The sequence below is a fragment of the Heteronotia binoei genome, chromosome 21, assembly GCF_032191835.1.
Source record: "Heteronotia binoei isolate CCM8104 ecotype False Entrance Well chromosome 21, APGP_CSIRO_Hbin_v1, whole genome shotgun sequence".
Taxonomy (NCBI): Eukaryota; Metazoa; Chordata; class Lepidosauria; order Squamata; family Gekkonidae; genus Heteronotia; species Heteronotia binoei.
The window spans coordinates 84,541,855-84,567,541 of record NC_083243.1 but is presented as its reverse complement, the minus strand read 5'-3'; the positions used below and the strand labels follow the sequence as shown (position 1 = coordinate 84,567,541).

Here is a 25,687-nt window from a genome sequence, read left to right as displayed (position 1 = left end):
ATGTATGTTAATGTTGCTTCATTTTTGCCATTTTTAAGTAGGCATGAACAAGAATTGCAAACCTTACAGAATCCAGGTACAAGCCAAAATGAATATCCCTCTACATCTTCTGGCATGTGCCAGAGCAATCCAGTACCTGGTAAGGAATGATATGCCAAGAAACTCCACACTATTGTCATGACCTTTTATTTAACGTTTCAAAGAACATCTGCCCATCTGTGACAGAAAAGTGTTTAAACATGTTACCTTAAACTGGCAAGTTAAATTGACCAATAGAAGATACTGCATTGCTGTAGTTAATACTGTCCAGATTGTGCTAATAGATGAAAAATTGTTGAAATAACAAACTTACATAAATAACATTGTCCCCCTCCTGTTCTCATCTATCAAAGGGTCAAACTGGGTGTAATGATGGTCACACATCTCTATTCATCTTTTAAAGGCAAATTACAGTTATGCATGATCTCAGTTTGAATTGGGTCTTCATGGGGAAAGGAGAGGTGCTTAAACTTTGACCCATATAGTTTGTTAACTGAGACTAGGGCACTGGCACTGCACTTAAAATAAAAAAGATGTACTTATGTGGGGGTGGAAAATTTAAACTGCCTCTCTCTTCCTTTATAACCTCAAATTCAACTCAGTTGGCTCTCTAAGTGTATGTGGTGCTAGACACATTGCCATCTCCAGCAATGGAGAGTAAGGTTCCCTCTTCATCTGCATTCATAAGAACAGCCAAAGTGTTGACATGATTGACAGATAGTTTCATAACTAAATTCATTGTTTAATCTGCTGTTCTGAGAATTTGTGAGACTTTACAACACACAGGCAAAACTTCTATATATGTTTAGAATGTCATTTTTGGATGGAAAGCTAAAAACAATTGCTTACTTTGGAAAAAGTGTGACCTTCCTGAAAACTTTTTTCTTTTTTGCTGTATAATACACTAGACAACTAGACAATTTGTGTGCTAGGTTAACAATAGTAATCTTTAAGGTCTGGAATTACTTTGCCATCTAGTTGCTGACCTACATTTTCTTTTCCCTGCTCTTATCCCATCCCCACCCTACTAGTATTGAATGTATGTAATTCTTTCATTGAGTTCACTAGCAATGTTTGTAACAACAATGTCTTCTTTGAATTAAACTGAGATTATGAAAAGTGTATTTACTGTAAAAAGTCATTGTCTTCTTTATAGGGCTAATTCTGTTTCCAGCTAAGCATATGCAGGTCTAATAACTTCCTCTGTATGATCTTTGTCAAGCAATTAGTCTTGATTGTTACTGATATTTTTGCTGGTTGAGTAATTCAGAAGCTTGTTGTATAACATCCATGCTATTCTTAATTATGGCCTCAGTAGCAGTTCATAGGAGTAAGTCAGAGCTGAAAGGTCACACACAAAAGTGGTGATGAACAATTTCCTTTTGTATGTCTGAATGCAAACACCATTTTGGTCTGGATATTTAAAATTCTATTGAATTGTATACCGGGGTGGCCAACGGTAGCTCTCCAGATGTTTTTTGCCTACAACTCCCATCAGCCCCAGCCAGCATGGCCAATGGCTGGGACTGATGGAAGTTGTAGGCAAAAAAAATCTGGAGAACTACCACTGGCCACCCCTGTTGTATTCTATATTTTTACCCTAGTATTTAAAGGATTCTGCCCCTGTCCTGCTACTCCAGTGAGCAAAGTTTCAAGCTTTCCTCTGACTGAAGTGGGCCACTAGTTGGAGGAAGTTTCCTTAGGCTGGAGGAAGGCTTCTTGGGAGGATGGTTGGATCCACTACACTATTAACAGCAGCCATCTTGGATTTCAACAATCCTGAGTGGATGTTAAAAAAAAGTGTCCTCTGTAGACAAAAAGATCATTACTTCTGACCCCATGGGGACTCTGACGCTTGCAATATTCAGCCATGTGTCTGCAGCATAGGGTTGCCAGCCAGCAGCTGACAACTGGTTGGAATCTGGGGGGTGCTATCAGGTGTCATACTTGTCTAGACAAAACCATAATTCCCAGCAATTCCTAGAGTTGACTGTTGTCACTTCTAGTTTTTTCTGAAACTGGCATCATGCCATTGCCTAATGGCAATTTCCCCCATTATTTTTCTCCTGTTGGCCGTGAGAGCTGGGAACAGAGGATCAAATGGCAAGGTTGCTGGAGCAGGCCCTGCATGTGTATATTTTTCCATATGATTGGGAATGATGAAAATAACAGTGTTTCTAATTGTGACAGTGTTCCCTACATGATTTCCATTTTTGTTATGTGTACTAAGCCCTACATCATAAAAATGGAAGTCATGTAGAGAAAACTGTACTATGTTTAACATGGATGTTGGCAGGAAGGGCAGGGCTATTGAGCCAGTTCATACTCTCTTCTACATGTGCTGGGCAGGTATATGCACTTACTAAACATCTGCATAGAGCTGATGTCCTACTCAGATATTAGATAGAATTAAATATGGTTCATAACCTAAATATTAATAGGACATGAACAAATTACTCAAAATTCGGAGTTTTTATCTATCTGACCAGTAAACATGCCAAGCCACCAGAATGTTCTAAATATTATTTCCAGGGTCTTGTTTGAGTCTGGAATACCACAAACATTTATTTTTCAATTCTTCGTGGTTCAGAACATTAGAAGATAAGATACTTCTGCTAACAGAATCAAGTTGTATTTTATTTCTGTTTAAGAATTACCAGGTTTTTACTATGATCCTGAAAAGAACCGTTACTTCCGCTTGCTTCCTGGGCATAACAATTGCAACCCTCTCACCAAAGAAAGCATTCAGCACAGGGAGACAGAATGTCAAAGACTGAAACTCTTAGAAGAGGAAGAGAAACACATGAGGGTAAGATGCTACATTTAATGTCCCACTGAAACATGGAATAAAGTTTAGAACCACAGCCCAACACAAAGTTTGTTGTTGTTGTTGTTCAGTTGCACAGTCCAGCTCTTTGTGACCCCATAGACCCCATGGAGCCTTGCTGTCCTAACACAAAATTAGATGGAGTTAAACTAATTGATCACAATGGTGTAAGCATGCCTAAATTAAAGTGGTTTTGTGACCTTTGTTTTTTAACATTAATCTAAGCATCTCTTGTTCATAGATATGCAAGTCTTATTATTCAGTTAAAAACCGAAGTCTTAAATTATTTGATGATTATGCAGGAAGATGCTAGAGGTATGGGCAACCACACATTTGCTAGTAATTGTGCATGAAATGTTTCTGGACATCTTTTGGTTTAATCACAGAATATGACAGTATTCTTTTACTCTTTTAATAGAAAACATCCAGATTTGGACTGAACTCATCAATCATCTTACGTAAGAGGCAGTTAGGCTTGTTTAGTTCTCTTAGTTATTGCAGGTAAGATCATTTAAAATCCCTTTTTATGCTCAGAAATCTTCCACTGTATCATTACTCTTAACCTGTTGTCTCAGCCTTCAGTCAGGGAAGAGAACATATAGGATGCAAAATGTCACCAGGATGCCTATTTGATGAAGATGCATAGTTGCAGATCTGATTTTATACTATGCATACCATAGTGGATCTGCCCACTTTTGATTCATCTGTAGTCTACCCTTACCTCAAGCGTCATCTGTTTGACTTGAGGGAAGAGGTAGTTGCTGAAGCGTTTTGTTATCAGATTTTTATAATTCTCCAGCTTAATATGTTTTACAAAAAATACATAGTTGCTATCTTTGTTAGACAAATTTGTTTTCTTTCCTTATTGTTAGGCTGATCCATGAATTAAAGGTGAATTGCATGCAGAGAAGAAAAATAGAAATTGAAAGTCCAGATTCTTCAATTTCTGGGAGCAACAATTTTAAACTGATAGCGGTATGTTTTAAGGACTTATTTTATGGTAGAAAATTAATTTAGTATTATCTTTGAATAAGGGGTGTGATCTTATGTGAAAGATTGGGTTAGATCCAGTGATCTGCAAAAGCAAGAAGTATGGATCATTCTTGCTTCTCTCCTCAAACGTATACTATCTCAGAGCAATTCATCACTTTTGTTTTTATAGGCAGATGCAGCCTGTGAGAGGATATTCACTGTAAATGATGTAGACCATGGAGGGTGTAAATATGGAATTGTTGACCTCAGTGGCTTGGGAAAAGATTCTCTTACTGTGGAGATGTACGACAATCTCTACTTCACAAATCGCAAGGTACTGGTAATTCTGTCATTGAAAATTGGAAGTGATATAGACCATGGATTCCCAGTCTTTTTGAGCCTATGAGCACTTTTAGAATCCTGACATGGTGGTGTGGGAGAAATTTTCCCTTTTCCCACTTAGTACGCACTTTCCCAAACCACGATTCCCAAACAATATGGTGTTCCCATAGAACCAGTACATGAGACCCAATACCACTTTCATAAACAACTGATAAACTTTATTATACTGCAGATCTTCTCACAGAACAGCAGATCTGTACTATTAATAGGAAAGCAAGAACAGTTAGCAAACAAATCCACATTACACTTCCAGTTAGCACCAATACATCATTTTCAGTTAGGAGAAATTCTCATACAGGTAAATCCAGTTAATACAATTAAAAGACTTCCCGGTTTCAGTAGTTAGCAATTTCAGTAGTTAGACTCACTCTGTATTATAATATACTTTTTCTATAACTGTATACCTGCTATCTCTAAATTTTCTAGAAATTCTAAAAATGCTCAATATCTGTTAAAGATCTTTAACCCAGTATTGTGGCTGACTTGCTCAGAGACACCATTTTTGTTCTCTGACTCAAGCCGCGAGTTAGTGCGAGAATTCTAAACTTTATATAGTTTTCTAATCTGAGAATCTAAATTCTTAATCCCTAATAAAATCTTTCCCCATAGTCTGCTACCAGCGGGACACACACAGATGGTGCTGGCTCGTGCCCATGGACCCTCTTATCTATATTTCCATCAACTCCAACTCTGCAAAACCCTGTCCTGTAGTTACTTCTCTTCTACTGACGTAATTTTCTGTTTCAGCAGCTAAAATCTAGGCACTCCTAAGCATTAGTGCAGCTTCTAAATGTTCTAAACCAGGGTTTCCCAGACTTTTTCCCCCCATGGTCCAGTTATTTTTACACTTCTCCTTCATAGCCCACTAATATTCGGAGGTGGAGCCAGGAGACTTTGGGGGAGGAGCTGGGAGACAGGAATTATGTCATTTCCTGTGGGGTCACTTCCAGGTCAAGGGCCAAGTAATGTCACTTCCGGAACACTCCCCCAAACCTGCCTCTTCTTCTGTAGTAACTTCGTTTTTCAGAAAAATCTCTCTGAAACTCATGCTGAGTCAAAATGGGGGTGGAAAGTGGGCAGTCTGCAACTTTTTCATATATTCCCAGGGTCCGCTCTTTTCACCCTCACACCTGTATGCGCCTATCTGTTTGTGTTCTTCTCCAGCTTGCAAGCACTCCTAATGCCCGTGTTCAGTTGTCTGCACCACCTACACACCCCTTCCTCAACAGCACTGGCCACTGTATGCAGTTGGGAGTGCTGTTGCCATTGCCATCAGGAATGGCAGCACTGTGTACCACTCACACTGAGCCCTGGCAGCTGCTGTACCTCAAGATATGCTGACACATTTAGTAGGCCCTTCCTTCAGCTGCTACTACTGGAACCCTGTCTCAAGCTACAACCAAGTTTGCTTGGTTTCAAGAAAATCTTTTGACAGCTATTTTTCATACTTTTCCTTGGCTGAAACACTGGAAAATTGATGTGAAAGGTAGCAAAGAATTGTACTGCAATTAAGGAATTAATTTCAAGTTATATGAAGTTCATACAAGCTTTTCTGCAGTTATCCCAAAAAGGATATCTATGAGGGGCTTGCAGCTTTTTACTGGCTGTGTTTCCCATGCCTTTAAAAGCAGCCCAGCTCATCTCTGCACAACACAGAGAAGTTGGGGAATGGAAGGAAGGAAAACAGAGCTCAGGCTTTGCAGCCTGTGTCAGTCTTCAAGCGTAGCTTTTATCTGCACAACACAGACATTAGGTGGAAGGAAGGAAAATGGAGCTCAGACTTTGCAGCCTGTGTCAGTCTTCAAGCCTAGCTTTTCTCTGCACAACAGAGAGATGAGAAAGGAAGGAAACAGAGCAGAGCTCATGCTTTGCTGGGGTGGGGCTAGCTTTGGCTTTTCTTGTGACCCGGTAGTGAGGCTTCCGTGGCCCAGTACCGAGTCACGACCCTGCAAATGGGAAATGCTGTTCTAAACAATGTAAAGACATAAATTGTGAAATAAATGAACCAATTTCATTTTTTTCCGTGACAAAATGGCTGCAGAAGGAGCCAGAGTTTCATACACAAAGAAAGCCCAAGCACAAGAGAGAAGAGGAGTAGTTTAAAAGCATACAAGGAATGAGGGGTGAGAGAGAATAAAACAAACACCATGCTGGCTGCTGCCACTGAAACAATGTTATTTTAATTTGCATAGCAGATCAGATCTTCAGTGGCCTGCTGGTAACAGTGGCCCAGCTGACACCAGTAATATTCCAATTGAGGTTAACTAATGCACTATGCCTATTAAGTGATTCTACCCAGACAAAATATTCTTCTTACTTTTGATCATTACAAATAAGCTGTCTTAGTAGCAAGATTTCCTGTTGCTCATAGTAGAATGCTGCACATCTTGATTTTAAGAGTGTATTTTATTTATAAGATGTATATGTACCACTTTTCTTTGACAAATGCTTAGTGTGGCATATAAAAAATATAATTTTGGGTCAGAAAATACATTGTGCCTCTTCTAAAGCAGACAGTAATGTTAATATTGTACCTTGATAAAACTAGGCTCTCGGAAAGATTTAGGTCTTCTGTTCATCTAGTTTTTCCTTTCAAAAAAGCACTGAATGGAAAATGAGGCAAAATTCTGTAAGTTTCTACATATTTTTAGAAATGATAATGTAAGGCAAGGAAAATCTCATCCAAGTCTGAGAATTTAATGTTGTCACCTTTTTTGTTCAGGTGATTGTGTTATATACTGTTGTGTTATATATTGATTCTCTCACCCCTTCTTCAATAAATCTTCCTGGTGTAGATATATTATAATAGTCTGTGTTCTTGTTTTTAAGGTGAATTCTGTGTGCTGGGCTTCACTAAGTCATCCGGATTCTCATGTTTTATATCCTTTTTATTAAAATTGGAAGGAAACTCCTCAGGATAAGGAGCCTGTTACCCAGGGATAGATTACATGTAATTTTATGAAAATGAATTTATTTTCCTCTTTGGAAAATAATTATAATTATCCTCTATGCTAAGGCCTGCAGGAGGGTGGGGAATCTGACATTATGGTACAGATAATGTGATTCAAACAGGGGCGACCTGATGCCCCAAGGCGCCCTAGGCAGACTTGCTGCCTTGCGCACCCTGCGCCTTCTCCTCGCTGCACCTCCTCCCCTTCCCCACCCCATGTCGATATCAATGCCAGAACCAGCTCTAGGACTGGCTACAACAGGAGGTGTGGCCTAATATGCAAAGGAGTCCCCGTTACAAAAAAACCCCTGCTTTCCCTTAATACCAAACCCACATCTGACTGCAATGAACGGCCACGTTGATAAGTCATGAAGTTACCAGCAGTGACAAGAGAAAATGTTCAGTTCCAACCTGCCCGTCCTTTGGAAACATTGGGGGAGAGGGAAGAGAGGCCAGTCTAAGTTGGAAGCTGTCACTGACTTAGCCATAGGCCTGGCGGAACATCTCTGTCTTGCGGGCCCTGCGGAACTGCACCAAATCCTCAAGGCCTGGATTTTACTCAGCAGGCATTCCATCAAGTCAGAGCCAGGGCCAAAAAAACAACCCTGGTTCTGGTCAAGGACAGCTAGATGCTTTTCAGGCTGGGGATCACCTATAGGTTATTATCCATAGAGCATAAAGCTCTTTGGGGGGGTATACCAGGAGAAAGTTATTCCATAACTGTGCTATGACAGTCTCAAGCAAAGGAAACTCCCAGTAAATAGTACATTACAGTCTTCACTAACACTTTACCATGTAATCGTATCTAATAATATTAAACAGACATACAATATCAAAATAGTCAGTAAGCAATGAACTTTCAATAGTACAATTAGAAATTAGCCACAACAAAAATGTACAAACATACTCCCAAGTCCATACTTACATAAGTCAAAACTGCTCTCCAAAATGCTGTTACTAATTCTACAGGTAGCTACATGGAAATGTCTCTGATGGTGCTACTCATGGAGATAAAAATATCCATTCAGCTGATGGATCGATGCAAAAGGTCTGGTTTCAGAATCTTGAGCCACAGCTGAGCTTCTCTCACAGAGCAATATCCTCTTAAAGCATCGTTTTAAACAATCTCAACTCCTCTCTATTCTCAGAGAATAGAGCGCCCAGGCCTCAAGTTATTTTTAAATGACCATCCTATGTCTTTCTCAGCAGGCACAGCATTCATGTTATTGAACGTCCATCAAGACTGGAGAGCCAGTTTGGTGTAGTGGTTAAGTGTGCGGACTCTTATCTGAGAGAACCGGGTTTGATTCCCCACACCTCCACTTGCAGCTGCTGGAATGGCCTTGGGTCAGTCATAGCTCTTGCAGAGGTTGTCCTTGAAAGGGCAGCTTCTGGGAGAGCCCTCTTAGCCCCACCTACCTCACAGGGTGTCTGTTGTGGGGGAAGAAGATATAGAAGATTGTAAGCCGCTCTGAGTCTCTGATTCAGAGAGAAGGGCGGGGTATAAATCTGCAGTCTTATACTACTGTGTGTTTTGATACTTTTGATATTGTATGAGAGGTGTCTGTTTGATATTATTATATACTATTGCATGGTAAAGTATTAGTGAAGACTGTAATGTACTATTTACTGGGGGTTTCCTTTGCTTGACCTTGATTACCCCCAGGACCCTGTGTGTTTGCTTTTTTGTGCCATGACAGTGATCAAATGAGCCTTCACTGAGGCCAGCCATGTTTAGCAAGCTGATGGATTTGCTAGAGGGATTTCTCACCTGATCTGAGGTGACAAGCAGGTGTCTTTTTTCTTTTTTAACATCCTTAACGGCCTTTATCAAGCTGTGCCTCATGGGTGTTGCAGAAACTTTGGGCTGTGCTAGTCTACTCCCTGCTTACTTGTTTACCAGCTCTAACTCAGGTAGTGCACACCAGTTGGGTGAGTGGTTGTGCATACAGAGATCCTTTATGTGGGCATCTGTTTTCAGTTCCTCCAGTGGCTTTCTCTTAAGTGTAACAGGAAGAAATATTAATATTGCCTTACATCATGAAGGATTTGAAGAGAACATAGAACTGAGATTGGATAGTAGTTTTCATTTGTGATTGTTGTCAAGTCACAAATCTGGAACTTCTTTCCTATCAAAGGAATTTGGGGGTGGTGAGGGGATGTAAAAATACAGTATCTGTCTGGTTTGCCTTGTCCAGATTATTTGCAAGACTGATGTATGACAGTACAACCTGCCATATGTAACTTCTCTTTTGGCCTTAAGGTTGAGCTGTGAAATGCAGTAGAGCTTGTAACTTGTTTCTGTTTTATTGACTTAATCCTGTTTTATTTGAATGCTCTGCTGTTGAAAGAGGCAAAGGTGTTATTTGAATAATATGCAATGCTCTTAAGGAGTTATTCCCATCCATGGACTGTATTACTTAAAATAGGCACATAGAAACAAAAAAAATTCTTTGCCTGTTTTGAAGCAATGCATTAACTATTAGGCTGTATGAAGAACGGTCAGTTTCTTCAGTGATCATTTTGTGCACGTACCATTCATATGACTGTAGAAAAGTCAAGTTTATTTATTCCAAGTCTTGATTAAAACCTTGTATCCCAGCCACTGGTCACTCAGTGCTGTCTTTTAAGAACTTTATTTAAAATCTCTCTAGTTGCCCTTTAGCAAACAATAATCACAATTATACAAAAACACTAGAATATTTAAATAAGATTTTAAATAAAAACCATTTATGCCATCCTTTCTTCTACCTGTTCTGCATTTAAAAATGAAATGCATTTTCTGAAATTCTTACCAAGCCTTTTCAGAAAAGATAAGGAGTCTCACCACTACTGCGATTTGAGAGATATGGAGGGATTAGGGTGGAGCTATCTTATATAGACATAATTATGTGAGCCTCGTATAACTTTATTAAATTATCTAATTTGATTTCTCTAAAGGCATGATGCTAGACACTTCTGAGCATTCCAAAGGATCATTGTTACAAATTCTGTCCCACTTGTTCTAGTATTTATTCTGGGCACAAAGCCATTGATTCATGTTATTCTTTTCAAGGCTGACAACTGCAAGTTAGCTACCGTAGTGAAAAAATGCATGTTTGCAGATTTACACAAAAATCTTTCCTTTTAAAAGGAGAAAGTGAAAAAAAATATCCAAGCAGCTCAGTGCAGCTGAAGAAGAGGAGAGGAGAAAATTCTGGGGGAACTGTGAGCAAAACATAGAATCATAGAGTTGGAAGGGACCTCCAGGGTCATCTAGTCCAAACTCCTGCAGGAACTTCACAAATACCTTTCCCCATACCCCCTTTCTGACCTCATGAAGAGAAGAATCAGCATTGCTGTCAGATGGCCATCTAGCCTTTGCTTAAAAACCTCCAAGGAAGGGAGAGCCCACCACCTCCCAAGGAAGCCTGTTCCACTGAGGAACTCTGTCAGGACGTTCTTCCTGATGTTTAACTGAAAACTCTTCTGATTTAATTTCAACCCTTTGGTTCTGGTCTGGGCAACAGAATTCTACACCATTCTCTATTTGACAGCCCTTCAAGTACATCATTCTCAGCAGTATTCAGAGACAGTAAGGGAATTTGTTTAGGAATCCTGTTCGCAGGCTGGGCTGGATTCCTGGGTTGCAGAAACATACCCACCTGTTACTGGCTTGATATTATCAATCAAAGTAAATCTGATAGTAAAACTCCCATCCAGATGTTGAGTTGCAGGCTGCAGCTAAATGGGACTACTCTAGAGTAAATGAACTACAGTTTCAATTTTCTGCAGATGTTCATTAGGCTTTATATAGTAAGCAATGGAGCAAAAGTATGTGTGTGTTAGTAATTCAGTGTGTTAGAAGTAGTTCCACTTTCTATTTGCATTTGAATATCTTGAAGTGTGATTTTTGAATGGTGGGGGGGAACCACCCTACACATTTCTGGGAAGCCAGGTAGGAAGCATAATCTCCTATTTTGTATATGTCTTCTGTTCTCTCAGGAGACCAACCTGGAATGCTGTGCAGTTTCAAGATCTCCACTGCCTGGTCCTGTGCTTGGTGTTTGAATCCTCAGGCTGATAACTGCTTTAGCACAGGTAATACCTTTTCCGTCTGCATCTGTTATGGAACTTTATTATCCAATTGTCACTTGCTTTTTGCTCTCCTTAGGTTTAACCCACCGAGTTCTTGTGACCAATGCAATGACGGGTCATCGGCAGACATTTGGCACTAGCAGTGATGTGCTTGCACAGCAGTTTGCTGTCCAGGTAAGACTTGTGAAATAAGCAACACTTGATGAATGCAGTGCCTCTATGCAGGGATAGCTCTGAATCATCATGGCCAGTGTTGGTAACACACAATAGGAAGGGAATTAGAAAAGCTACAAGCGAATTTTGGGTTTGCTTTAAATTTTGTTCTGGATTATGGCACGTTATTCCAGACAAATACCATTATTTCAGTGAGCTCACAGTAACATAATGCCACCAGGTTTTTCAGAACATTTCATCTGGGTTTTTTTTGTCCCCCTCCCTTCCTCAAATGAGCTCGGAGGTCTGGTACATGTGGTTCAGATATATAGTTGTTCTCCTTCAGTGGAGGAAGACATCCAAACCGTTTAGGTCATGCCTCCTCTCAGTCCAGGCAGGGCTATGCAAATTTTTGTGTATTTATTGGACAAATCAATGGTGTCGTTCCAGTTTTGATAGCCCTTCTACCTCAGGAGGTTCTTAGAGCCTAGCTCTAGCCACCAGATCATCAGTTTAAAAAAAGGGGGGGAAGCCTTTCTAAAAGAAGCAGGAAGATTGAGGGAGACCTTCCTTTCCACATAAATGGAGTCAAAGTCCCACAAGAAGACTCCAGATCAGGAAGCCTTGGAATGGAAGGACCTGACCAAAGTAAACCCTACCTTCCCCAGGCCTTGGACAAAGGGGAAGGGCTGCAGGAGGCCACCGTGCCATATACACATTTGGAGACCAAGGCAGGCGACTTCAAGACTTGGGAAGCCTGCCTGGCCACGGCAGAGGGTTTGCCAACATCTTTGATGTCTCAAGTGGCTCTGAAGGCATCTATAAAGCTGCAGAGGAATGAGGAAGACAAACACTGCCTTCAAAGCAACCAAGCAACTCAGGGCACACACAATGCTGCTGCCAGCATCCAAGCTCATTGGGGTTATTTAACCTTGGTGTCCCCAGCAACCAGGCCCATCAAACCCCACCATCATCAGGATAAGACCCCAGGCTGATGGGTTACCCACTTTATGGGAACTCCTCCCCTACAGGCCCAACTGACATGGTGGCTCTGTCGGCAGTTCCAGGATCCAATATGGCAGCTACATCTATTTTCCCCACCTTTTATGGCCAACTCTTTGCTGACTGGGTCTTAAATCCTTGGAAGGTTGCTTGGTGTCCCCAGCTCTTCCAACTGGCCCTGGGGGAAGTCCTTCCAACAGCAGTCTGAGCAGTGGGAGGGAAACAGAAGGCTTCAAGGCAGCAGACCAGGCAGGAGAAAGCACTTCTTTTGTGGTGACTCCAGTGAATCACAACGTTCAAGGAGACACAGTCCCTCTCCAACTTCTGCCTCACCATCTCCATCATCCTCAAAGAAGGAGTGCCCTAGAATAAGAAAAAGACAGAAGCAAAAGAAGGATAGGTCTCAGCCTCAGCATCCCCTGCAAAGAAGCCCAGGACACAGCTTAGGAAGTCTGCTGAAAATCCTGGCTCAGATGTAGAAGGCAACTTTTCTACTGTTTCCTCTGTAGTAATTTGCTCAGACGAGGAGGGTGGGGAGAGGAGTCTGACACAAAGGAGAGCTCTACTAGACTTTTCCAACCTGACCACTTCCTGAGATTGCTTTAAAAGGTAGTTTCTGCTCTTAATGAGAGACAGTTTGGTGTAATGGTTAAGTGTGCGGACTCTCATCTGGGAGAACCTGGTTTGATTCCCCACTCCTCCACTTGCACCTGCTGGCATGGCCTTGGGTTAGCCATAGCTCTGGCAGAGCTTGTCCTTGAAAGGGCAGCTGCTGTGAGAGCCCTCTCAGCCCCCCCACCTCACAGGGTGTCTGTTGTGGAGGAGGGAGATAGAGGAGATTGTGAGCTGCTCTGAGACTCTTGAGTGGAGGGCGGAATATAAATCCAATGTCTTCTTAATGTACAGAAGACATCCAAAACTACTGCTAACCTAGACAGAGTTTTCACGAAACCAAGTAAAAAACTGTCTGGCTTTCCTTTTTGCTGAGAACTTGGAGGAAATGATCTGACCTGAGTGGGCGGTGCCAAGAGGGGGCACTAACTTGTAGAATATTACCAAGAAGTTCTGTGTACTCCCAGGTGAAACCATGGATGATCTGAAGGATCTTCATCGTGGTCTCTGTGCAGTCCCACACATGTGTCTTGCTCTCGGCAACGAATCCTAACTCGGAGACTCCAAAAGCTCGCTTGAGTGTTATTTTTGGCGTGCTTTCCGGCTCGCCCTGGGGAGCAGGCACCGACTGCGCATGCCTGGAGCGAGCGGAAGGCGCCCCTCCCACACAGTTTCTTCCTAACCACCACTTGGACAACACCTACCTCATTGTGTTCCCTCCTTAGCTCGTACTTCTCTTCATCTTTTTGTGTTCCTGTGGTATTGTATTCCTCCTTCTGTATTGTATTTCTTTCTCTAATATTTTCGTCCCTATCTGTTTAAAAAAAAAAAAAAAGAGGAGCCTTATTCTGCGCCTTTCTTTCCTTTCCCCTTCCCCTCCTCCTCCCTTGTCCGGAGCGTATGGAAGAGAAAACTACTTTTAAAAAGTGCTGCAGATGCGGAACTAAAATTCCGTCTACTGACGGTCATTCCCACTGTCTTTTTTGCCTGGGGGAAGCCCACAGAGTCAGCTCTTGCACCCACTGTGCTAGTTTCGGCAAGCAGGTGCAGAAGAACAAGGCTGCCAGACTTCAGAGCTTTCTACTTGAAAAGTCTCTGCGGTTATACCCACTTCCACCGCTTTCCCCACCTCGAGGGAGATTCGGCTGCATCAGCCGCTGTACCATCGCTACAGTCCGACAAATCTGCTTCCCGCCACTCCGAGTCCACTCACAAGTCTAAGAAGTCGAGCCGTCACTTGGAACCATCTGCTTTGGTGCCCAAGAAACATCGGGAATCTACAGTCAAAACCAGCAAGTCTGCTCCTTCGGCTTCGATGGCCTTAGCCTCGCTTTCCACCTTGACTCCGATGGCCTTGACTTCGTCGCAGCGTACCATCCCTACACTGTTGCCTGCAGAACTCACGGCTCCCACTGACATCATCACTGAAATGCCCCAGCTCGCTCGATCTGCAGATGTGATTCCAATCCCATCAAGATCCCCATCGCTCCACGGCTCCTTGCCTCTAGATATCCTGGAACCGGACCCTAGGCATCTTTTGGATCCGAACGCTTTCCGGGACATCGGGGTTTCTCCCCTGTATAGAGAACCGAGCACGTATCGAGATGTCGGGGTTTCTCCCCTGAATAGAGAACTTTGTGAGTCATCCAAGTCTCAACCCAGCTTTATCGAGAATCGTCAATTCAGTTCTCAGCTCGAGACTACAGGGCACCTCTCCACAGGGAATTCTCTCACCACCGCTCTTGTTCACCCATTCCCGCAGATATCTGCCATGACTACTGCTATGACTACTCCTCGGCCTCGAGATTGCCTTTACCTCGGTACCAAAGAGCTTACAGGTTCTCTAGATCTCCCTCACATGAGAGACTTCAGCGCTCTTGGTACCGTGATTACGCTGAGTTCAGGCATTCTCAGAGTCGACATGCTTCACCTGTATATGTTCCTCAACTCCAAGCCTTGGCCTCGACCTCCACCTCTGGTCCGGCTCCTAGGTCTCCGATCTGAGCTCCTCATTCACCGATCGCAACGACTTCCTCGGCTCCGATCCAAGCCTCTCGCTCACCAGTACTAACTATGTCTTCGGCTCCTATAACACATCCGACAGACACCAACAAAGGGCCGTCTTCTTTAACTTCCAACCAGCCTCTGCTACCTCCAGACGACTCCCAACTCCGAATCGATGAGTTCTAGGTCCTCTGGCTCCGATCAACCAGCTTCCTCCGGCTCTGACACGCCTTGCCCAGACCGCCTTTCTTCATCCGATGACTCTGAGGCTTATCTCAACCTAATTTGCACCATGGCGGAGGCTCTCAATGTCACTTTACCCTCTGACACGCCAGCGATCTCTGATGTGGTGCATGACTTAGTGCAATCCGACCTGCCTGCTGGATCTTTACTGCTAATGCTCTCGGTACATCTTGAGGGACTTAAGGAAGCCTGGGACAAGCCAGCCTCCATCACACCTACTCCTAGGAGAGTTGACTCCCTTTACTGGGTCCATGCCCTGGATCTTCTCCTCTCACCCTGCTCCCAATTCTGTTATTGTTCACTAGGCTTTGAAGGCAGAACACTCAGGCAGATTGGTTGGGTCAGGAAAATGGGGACCCAGCCGAATGGTCTCTGAACGGTCAAGTGCTTCTGGAGTTAACCTCATGGTTTGGGACTCCCCTGTTGGACTTTCTCGCTTCAAAGAAAAATTGAAAAGTTCCCAGGTTCTTCTCCAGGTTCACCAAAATGGAGGCGGAAAGCCTGGATACTCTTAACACATAATGGCTAAAGGGCCTATTTATGCACCTTTCCTCCACTCCCAATCATCAACAGTATTATGGAAAATTAGGGAGAAGGGCAAAGTAATTCTGCTAGCACCATATTGGCCAAGCAGAACCTGATTCTCAGAACTGATCCAGTTATCGGTGGGGAAGGTTGGAGGCTGCCAACCCAGAAGGATGTGCTTCATCAGGAACCATCCTCCATCAGTTCCAGGATGGGTGCAATTGACAGCATGGAATCTGAGAGGAAGGACCTATAAATTTCGGGGTTGCCAAGGGACATCTCAGACATTATGTTCCCAGGCACATTGTCTGGCCACAAGATGCATCTACAACTACACTTGGACCGCTTTCACCAATTGGGCAGCTGTCCAGGGGGTGGATCCCATGAAACCATCTGTTCCGGACATTATAGAAACAGTGAATGAACTTGAGGCTCCAAGCACGTCTCCTAGTCAAGTTTTGGATTATTTCACTCCACTCAGCTTGGAGGAAGTTGACAGGGTACTCTACACTGTACGCCCAACTACTTGTAGGTTGGACCCATGCTCCTCTTGGCTAATAAAAGCTGGCCGGGAGGGGCTATTGGTTCCCCTACAAAAAATTGTCAACAGGTCCCTTTTGCAAGGAACCTTTCCCCAGCCTCTTAAGGAGGCTGTGGTATGCCCCCTTTTAAAAAAGCCATCTCTGGACCCGGCTGAATTGGCAAATTACAGACTGGTGTCTAACTTGCCATTCTTAGGCAAAATTATTGAAAGGGCAGTGGCGGTGCAGCTTCAGAGTTTCCTGGATGACGCTTCCGTACTTAACCCACATCAATCCGGTTTTTGTCCGGGTCATGGGACGGAGACAGTTCTGGTTGCCCTCACAGATGACCTCCAAGGGACCTGGACAGAGGCGGCTCAGCGGTGCTATTGGACCTGTCGGTGGCATTCGACACAGTTGATCACCGGCTGCTGACCTGCCACCTCACCAATGCTGGGATTCAGGGGTTGGCCTTGCAGTGGCTTTCCTCCTTTCTCCAGGGTCGGGGACAGAGGGTGGTGGTTGGGGACGAACTATCCCGACGACACCCACTCGTGTGGTGTGCCGCAGGGAGCGGTTCTTTCTCCGATGTTATTTAACATCTTCATGCGCCCCCTCACCTGGGTTGGGGTCGTGGTAGATAATTCACTGAAAATGTCAAGACAGTGTGCGTTTGCAATAAAAAAGGCCAACGCCATGCTGGGAATTATTAGGAAGGGAATTGAAAACAAATCAGCCAGTATCATAATGCCCCTGTATAAATCGATGGTGCGGTCTCATTTGGAGTACTGTGTGCAGTTCTGGTCGCCGCACCTCAAAAAGGATATTATAGCATTGGAGAAAGTCCAGAAAAGGGCAACTAGAATGATTAAAGGGCTGGAACACTTTCCCTATGAAGAAAGGTTGAAACGCTTAGGGCTCTTTAGCTTGGAGAAACGTCGACTGCGGGGTGACATGATAGAGGTTTACAAGATAATGCATGGGATGGAGAAAGTAGAGAAAGAAATACTTTTCTCCCTTTCTCACAATACAAGAACTCGTGGGCATTCCATGAAATTGCTGAGCAGAAAGGTTAAAACGGATAAAAGGAAGTACTTCTTCACCCAAAGGGTGATTAACATGTGGAATTCACTGCCACAGGAGGTGGTGGCGGCCACAAGCATAGCCACCTTCAAGAGGAGGTTAGATAAAAATATGGAGCAGAGGTCCATCAGTGGCTATTAGCCACAGTGTGTGTGTGTGTGTATATATATATATTTGGCCGCTGTGTGACACAGAATGTTGGACTGGATGGGCCATTGGCCTGATCTAACATGGCTTCTCTTATGTTCTTATGTTGCTCAGAGGTATGGGCTGGGTTGTCACCAGTATGCAAATGACACCCAGCTCTATCTGTTGATGGGTGGCCAGTCTGACTCCACCCCAGATGATCTGTCCACGGCGCTACAAGCTGTGGGGGGGGTGGCTCAAGCTGAGTAGACTGAAATTAAATCCGACGAAGACAGAGGTCCTGTTTACCGACTCTTGATGGAGCACACCTCATGCCGGCACCCAAAGTCAAAAGCCTAGGGGTACTCTTGGATCCCTCTCTTACAGTGGAGGCCCAAGTAGCAGCCATTGCCAAGTCAGCTTTCCACCATCTACGGATGGTGAGGCAGTTGGTTCCCTTTCTCGAACACGACGACTTGGCAAGTGCGATCTATGCTATGGTCACCTTGAGGTTGGATTACTGTCATGCCCTGTACATGCGGCTGCCCTTGTCTCAAATCCGGCGTCTCCAGTTAGTGCAGAACGCTACCGCCAGGCTATTAATGGGAGTTCCTTTATGGGAACACATTCAGCCTGTGCTGAAAGCGCTGCTGGCTACCAATAATATACCGGATTCGCTTCAGGGTGCTGGTCTTAACCTTTAAGCCCTATATGGCCAAGGTCCTGCATACCTTAAGGACTGCCTTTCCCCATATATGCCCCAGTGAGCATTTCGGTCTGGATCGCAAAATCTGTTGGTAGTCCCCAGTGTCAAGGAAGTGAGGCTTCAGTCAACTAGAGCCAGGGCATTTTCCACGGCTGCACCTAGCTGGTGGAATGAGTTGCCGGAGAACGTTAGGGCCCTGAGAGAGCTCCCACAGTTCCACAGGGCCTGTAAAACAGCACTCTTCCACCTTCCTTTTCCATAAGGATAACTTACAGCAACGGACTACGCCCATAAATCGAATTTAACATCATTCTAGACTTCCCACCACACTATGGCGTTTTGGGGTCCTATGGAACATCTAACACTGACCACTGAAACTTAATTGCACAATAAACCATAGTACTAGCATCCATTGTTATATTGTTTTAACTGATATTTTAATATTGTTTTATGCTTTGTCTTATGCTTTATCAATGTTTTTATCTTGTTGGTCATAACTTGTGAGCCGGCCCTGAGCATGCTGGTGGGGAGGGCGGGATATAAATAAAATAAAATAAATAAATATAGCCTTCTTGCATGAAGATTGGAAAAGAGGTTTCCCTCCAAACACCCTAAAGAGACAGGTGGCAGCCTTAGCCACAGTTCTGGATAATAGGAGGTTGGGAAGGATTGCTTCTGACAAGCATGTTAAAAGGTATTTAAGAGGTGCCATGTAACCAGCTCCTGCAATCCACCATAAATTTCCAGTTTGGAGTTTATCTAAGGTATTACAAGCACTGACTGGTCATCCATTTGAGCCTCTACCTCCCATTGAATTCCTTCCAAGATACCTTCCAAGATAGATGTCTTTTCTGGTCACAATGACTTCAGCCAGGAGGGTCTTTGAGCTAGGGGTATTGTCTGTATGTAAAGAAATGTGTACCTTTTATGAGGATTCTGTGGTGTTATGGACAGACCCATCTCTTCTGTGCTGAAGATAAATTTGCATTCTTCTTAAATCAGCAGTTGATGTTACCCTCCTTCTGTCCACGTCCCAGGCATCCAAGAGAAGAAATGTGGCATAAGCTGGATGTTAGGAGGGCTCTCCTATGCTATATCTATAGCATTGTGGGTGAAACAGTGCATACGGGAAGCCTGTGAGGTGCAGGGACTGAGAGTTTCAGCAGGTTTTGCTGCCCATTCTACCAGAGCTGCTGCTATGTCAGCAGCTTTTTTGACCAGGGCTCTGGTTGCAGAGGTTTGCCAAGCAGCAACCTAGTCTACATATAAGACTTTTGTCAAGCACTACAAGATTGATAGGCAGTCTTCCATGGAGGCTGCTTTAGGGAGAAGGGCGCTCCAACAGGTGCTAGGTGAATAATTTTTTTGTACCCTCTCATTCTGATCTTTGCTACATAACCAGTTTGGATGCCTTCCTCCACTGAGGAGGAACGAAACATTGGACTTACCTGAAGATTTCTTCTCTTCAGTGCTGCAAAGGCATCCAAAAACTCTTCAGGCCCTCCACTGTTTTTTGTTGACATGAGCTACTGAATTATGTACCTTACTCTTACTGAAATGAAGTTACTTTGTAATGTTTTTTCTTCATGTTTGATATTAAACATTGTAGTTATCATACCTTTGGAGTAGTGTCATATTATTCAGCTAGGCTATGTTAAGTCTGGAAGGACACTCTTGCTCTGTCCAATGAGGCATACACAGAATTTTGCATAGCCCTGCCTTGAGCAAGAGGAGGCATGGCCTTAACTAGGTTAAGCAAAGCCTGAGCCCTGTTTTGCTTCCTTCCATTCCGCAACGTCTCTGTGTTGTGCAGAGAGGAGCTGGGCTGACTCTCCTTCCTTCTCCACTCTCCCAGTGTTTGAGAGAAAACCCGGAGTCCACTGGCACTTTAGACCCATGAAGTGTTCTTCAAGATATGAGCTTTCATGTGCCTTGCAGTATGTTCTTTTGGGGAGATTTCCCCAGGAGGCCTGGGTGGCAAAGAAGGGGAAGATGTTTTTTTCAGCCAGGAGGGGCGGGGAGTGGGCATTCCAGTAGCTATTTTTTTTTTTTTTACCAAATGACCCCTGGACAGAATTGTTGCTGGCTGGGGTCACCTGATGGTAAGGGGTTTTTTTTCTCCCCCCCCCTTCTTTCTTTCCCTGCAAGTGATGATCTGACTGTATTCTTGGTGCTGGGGGTGGGAAGCAACAGTGAGAGGGCTTCTAGTGCCCTGGCCCCACTGGTGGACATTATGGTGCTTTTTGGGCACTGTGTGAGAGAATTTTGAACTGGATGGTTCACTGGCCTGATCCAACATGGCTTCTCTTATGTTCTTGTGTTCTTTCTTTCCATGTCTTCCTTTCTTTCCTTCCATTTTTACTGGATGAAACATTTCTGTTCATCATACTGTTGCTGCAGACATAGGAGCTCTGCCAATGAAAAGTTGGCACCCCCAGTTGTAGTCAGCTGGCCTTTCTATGAGATTTCTGTGTGAATGAGTGAGAATGAGAAGTGTGGGGTAGAAAGAGATTATTGGAGATTACTGCTGTATATCTCAACAGCACTGGAAGTGATAGTACTATGAACTTGGCACCATTTTACTGGTCCTGCTTTTAACCGCTGTCTGACACCAAAATTAAACACCTCTTGTAGATATTAAAAAGGACAAAAGAAGTCCACTGACTAAATATCTGAAGAAGAGGTTGCTTTTAAAGGCATGGGAAACACAGCCAGTAAAAATCTGCAAGCTCCTCATAAATTTCCTTTTTGAGATAACTGCAGAAAAGCTTGTATGTACTTCATATACTGTAACTTGAAATTAATTCATTAATTGCAGTACAAATCTCTGCTACCTTTCACAGCAATTTCCCAGTGTCTCAGCCAAGGAAAAGTATGAAAAATAGCTGTCAAAAGATTTTCTTGAAACCAAGCAAGCTTGGTTGTAGCTTGAGGCAGGATTCCAGTGGTAGCAGCTGAAAGAAGGGCCTACTAAATGTGTCAGCGTATTTTGAGGTAGAGGAGCTGCCAGGGCCCAGTGAAGGTGGTACACAGCGCTGGCATTCCTGATGACAATGGCAGCAGCATTCCCAACTGCATACACTGGCCAATGCTGTTGAGGAAGGGGTGTGTAAGTAGTGCAGGCATTGAACATGGGCATTAGGAGCGCTTGCAAGCTGGGGAAGAACACACAAACAGATAGTTGCATGCAGGTGTGTGGGTGGAAAGAGAGGACCCTGGGAATGTATGAAAAAGTTGCAGAATGCCCACTTTCCACCCCCATTTTGGCTCAGCATGAGTTTCAGAGAGATTTTTCTGAAAACGAAGTTACTTCAGAAGAAGAGGCAGGTTTGGGGGAGTGCCCTGAAAGTGACTTCACAGGAAGAGGTGGAGTTTTGGTTCAGTGTGCCCCGGAAGTGACATTACTTGGCCCTTGATCTGGAAGTGACACCACAGGAAATGACAATTCCTGTCTCCGGGCTCCACCCCCAACATCTGGCTCCACCCCTGAATTTTAGTGGGCCACAAAGGAGCTGTAAAAATAACCGGGCCACGGGGGAAAAATGTTTGGGAAACCCTGCTGTATGGGATTCTGAGAAGTAGTCTTGGACTGCGATGGAGGGAATCTGGATCCAAATCTAGGTCTTGAAACTGACTTGGTTATCTTGGGCTATTACAGTTTCTTTACCTAGCCTACCTGACGGAGTTGTTACAGGAATAAAATGAGAGAGGGAATTATGTATACCAGTATGTCATAAATAAGAGAAAGAGTAGGGTATAATGGTGCTGAAGATTTTAAAAAATGCTGAGGAGATTGTGAAACCTATTCAGTTTCTTTTGTATTTTTCTAGACTCCAGTACTATATAATGGTTGTCGTTCAGGTGAGATTTTCAGCATTGACATCCGTCAGCGCAGCCATAAAGGTCAAGGTTGGAAAGCTGTCCGTCTCTTCCATGATTCAGCAATCACATCCGTTAACCTTCTGAAAACTGAGCAGTATCTCATGGCTGCTGATATGGCAGGACAGGTAGAGATGAGGCTTCTTTCAGAAAATATTTATTATAATATTTGTATTATTGCTTTATCTGTACGTGTCAAGCTTTTTCTTTCAACACAAAGTATTTGAGTGCTTTGTCCACTTGCAGATAAAACTGTGGGACCTGAGAAAACTGAGATGTGTGAAAGAGTATAGAGGCCATCACAATGAACATGCCATTCTCCCTTTGCATATAAACGAGGAAGAAGGGCTTCTTACAGCAGGTATCTCAATACTTGTATGTTTACAAAATTGTGTCAATCTATGGATGAACCAAAGGATGTGGAGTTTGATATTCTGCTCTTGTATCTAATAAGAATATAATGTGATGTAGTCATTCAATGAGCTGGATCCAGATTAATTTATCCACTATAAAAAATGTTATCGCATAAGCAGAATAGAACTTCGCTACCTCGGTCTCTCTTCTTGTACCTCATTGATCTCCCTGACCCTCATGAATGGAATGAAAGCCGATCAGGGATCTGAAGCAGGGAAGGGGAAATTTACAGAAATTTGACTTATTTTCATTGGGCTGAAATTCCTTGATCTTGTAATTAAGGATTATAGCCACTTGAGATATTTTTAAAGATAGATGTCCATCGTTGGCTATTAGTCACAAGGTTCATCAGTGGCTGTTAGCCACAGTCTATTGATTGAACTCTCTGTCTGGGGCAGTGATGCTCTGTATTCTTGGTGCTGGGGAGGCAACAGTGGGAGGGCTTCTAAGGCCCTGGCCCCACTGATGGACTTTCTGAAGACAACTGGGGTTTTTTTGGCCACTGTGTGACGGAGAGTTGGACTGGATGGGCCATTGGCCTGATCCAGCATGGGTTCTCTTATGTTATAAAGATAGAATTATTAGTTTCTTGACAATATTTTTTTTATTTTCAGTGGGTCAGGATTGCTACACCAGAATATGGAGTCTTCAAGATGCTCATTTGCTCAGGACTATCCCTTCTCCATATCCATCTTCCAAGGACTCCATCCCAAGTGTAGTGTTCTCATCACAGCTTGGAGGCACCCGAGGTGTTCCTGGGTTGCTGATGGCTGTCAGACAAGATCTCTATTATTTCTCTTATAAAACAGATGATCCATACTGCTTGGATACCAAAGACATGGTTCATCCCACTTTCATTAGTGACTAAGATGAAAAAAAATGCAATGCTTGCCTGTCCTGAAACTGTTGCACTGGCATGGATTTGGAGCTTTTCATCTTCTGCATTTCACCTGCATTTCTTCTTCTCAAGAACTCTGATGAGCTGATAATTTGGACTATTGAGTAGTTTGTGCTCTTTCCAATCAGTTAATTTATTTGTTTCGTATATATTGTCAATTGCAGATGTTTGAAACTACCAGAATATTTCTATATCCTCTGCACGCTACCCATATTGCGCTCTTGCTCTTTTAATCATGTAATGGGAAACTATATAGAACTTACCTAGATATTAAAACTGAAGTACGGGAGGTAGCATTTAAAGTAATGCATTTCACCATCAATGATAGCAACCTGTAAAAATGTTGTTTTCAATAAAGCAAGTGGTGGGCAGGAAAATGTTTATTGCATAGCTTTCTAATTTCTTAGAACGCTGCACTTAGTTTGCTTATAGAATTTGTTAGGAAGGCTTATTGTTTTTCACAGGCTATATTGCAGTTGAAAACGAAGGATAACCATGTTGTTGAGAAGCTGACTTTGCAACCATGCATTATAACCACTTGCCTTTGTTCTGGCTTCAGTATATTACCTCATCAGAATCTTAGACCAAAAACGTCAGTGTGTTCTGGGGAAATTGCCCATAGGCACTAGGGCAATTTTCTCCACTCTGCTAAGTTTGTGGACCATCAGTGGTAGCATGTAAAATATTTCAATTTCTGGGGAATGAAATATTTTGGTTAGACCCGAATTTTGTTGGAAGAGAAGAACTCTTTTCCCTTTGCTTTATAAGAGCAGGCCATAATAGACAGAATAAGCCAAAATAATTCCCGCAATGTGCTTGTCAGAAGAATCCATTCACCCACCCTCCCTCTGAAGAAGCATTCTTGCACAAAAAAGCTTATATGTGGAATAAAATCTTGTTGGTCTGCCATGGGTCTCTCTTCCTTCTCCTCCCTTTTTTCCCCAAAAGAGGAAGAACAGTCCCAGAGAAGGAAGCAGAAGCTGTGTGTATGTAAGAGAGACACTTGTCTTTATATCTCTCCCACACAAAGCAGGAAGCAGCCACGGAGCTCTCTGTATGCCTGTGTGTGAGAGAGAGGGAGTGAAGGGGAAGGAGGCAAGAGGTAGGAAGCAAAAAGCCACTGAGGGAGCTGGGGGGAAAAGCAACAGTGCAGCTGCAGTAGCAGCCCTGGGAAAGGAAGCAGAAGGAAGTTGCTCGGGGACCAGATTTGGGGTCAGATCCAATTTATGGGCCGCATGCTCAACACACCTGTGTATAGCTGTCCACTATAACCCCAAGATCTTTTTCAGCCTTAAGTCTCAACCAGTTATGACCCCCATATATTAAAAGTTCCCCCCCCACACCCTATGTGCATCTCCTCACACTTACCAGAACTGAACTTCATAGGCGTCCACCCGCCCAATTTTGAGAGATCCTTCTGTAGATCTTTACAGTTTGCCTTGGTTTTCACTGTGCAATAATTTCGTATCATTTGCAAACTCAGCCACTATATTGCTCATCCCCAATTCCAGATCACATACCAATAAGTTAAATAGCACTGGTCCTAAGACTGACTCACTTCCCTTCATTGTGAGAACTGCCCTTTTATTTCTACTACTTCCTGCTGTTCATCCAATTTTCAGTCCATAAAAGGAACTGTCCACTTATTCCATGACTACTAAGCTTACTCTAGAGTCTTTCATGAGATACCTTTTAAAAAGCCTTGCGGAGTACTAAGTATATGCCTGAATTGTATAGAGGTTGGACTAGATGGACCTGGAGATCCCTTCCAACTCTGATTTTATATCATGTCTACTAGATCATCCTTATCTATGTGCTTGTCAAACCTGCTCAAAGAATTCCAGAAGGTTGCTGAGACAGGACTTTCTTTTGCAGAACCTATGCTGATTTTCTCTCAGCAAGATATGCTTAATAATTGTATCTCTAATAACAGTTTTTACTCATTCACTGGAATAGATGTTAGCCTGACTTCTAATTCCCTGGATCCCTTTTTAAAAACGGTATGACATTTACCACTTTCCAGCCCCTTGCCATGGCAGTCAATTTCAGTGGCAAGCTGCTGGATCAACAGGTTCTTATTAGCATTCCTTAAGAACCCACAGGTGTATGCTATCTGGACCTGGAGATGTATTAGGACTAGCAATCTTGGATGGCCCAGGGTTGCTGATCTCATCAGATCTCAAGCTCAGCAGGGCCAGCCCTAGTTAATGTTTGGATGGGAAGTACAAGGTTTCTACTTAGAGGCAGGCAATGG

General features: G+C 43.4%; 1 protein-coding gene across 1 annotated transcript; it reads left to right on the top strand.

Moving 5' to 3' along the window:
- Nucleotides 1-23,810, top strand: DCAF4 (DDB1 and CUL4 associated factor 4). The gene is made up of 12 exons (XM_060262102.1): nt 1-139; nt 2,691-2,848; nt 3,285-3,367; nt 3,739-3,841; nt 4,029-4,172; nt 7,070-7,119; nt 9,025-9,104; nt 11,175-11,270; nt 11,344-11,441; nt 22,073-22,249; nt 22,368-22,482; nt 23,150-23,810. The coding sequence occupies exons 1-12, from the start codon at nt 1-3 to the stop codon at nt 23,401-23,403; spliced, it is 1,497 nt and encodes a 498-aa protein (XP_060118085.1). The 3' UTR covers nt 23,404-23,810.
- The last annotated feature ends 1,877 nt before the right edge of the window (nt 23,811-25,687 follow it).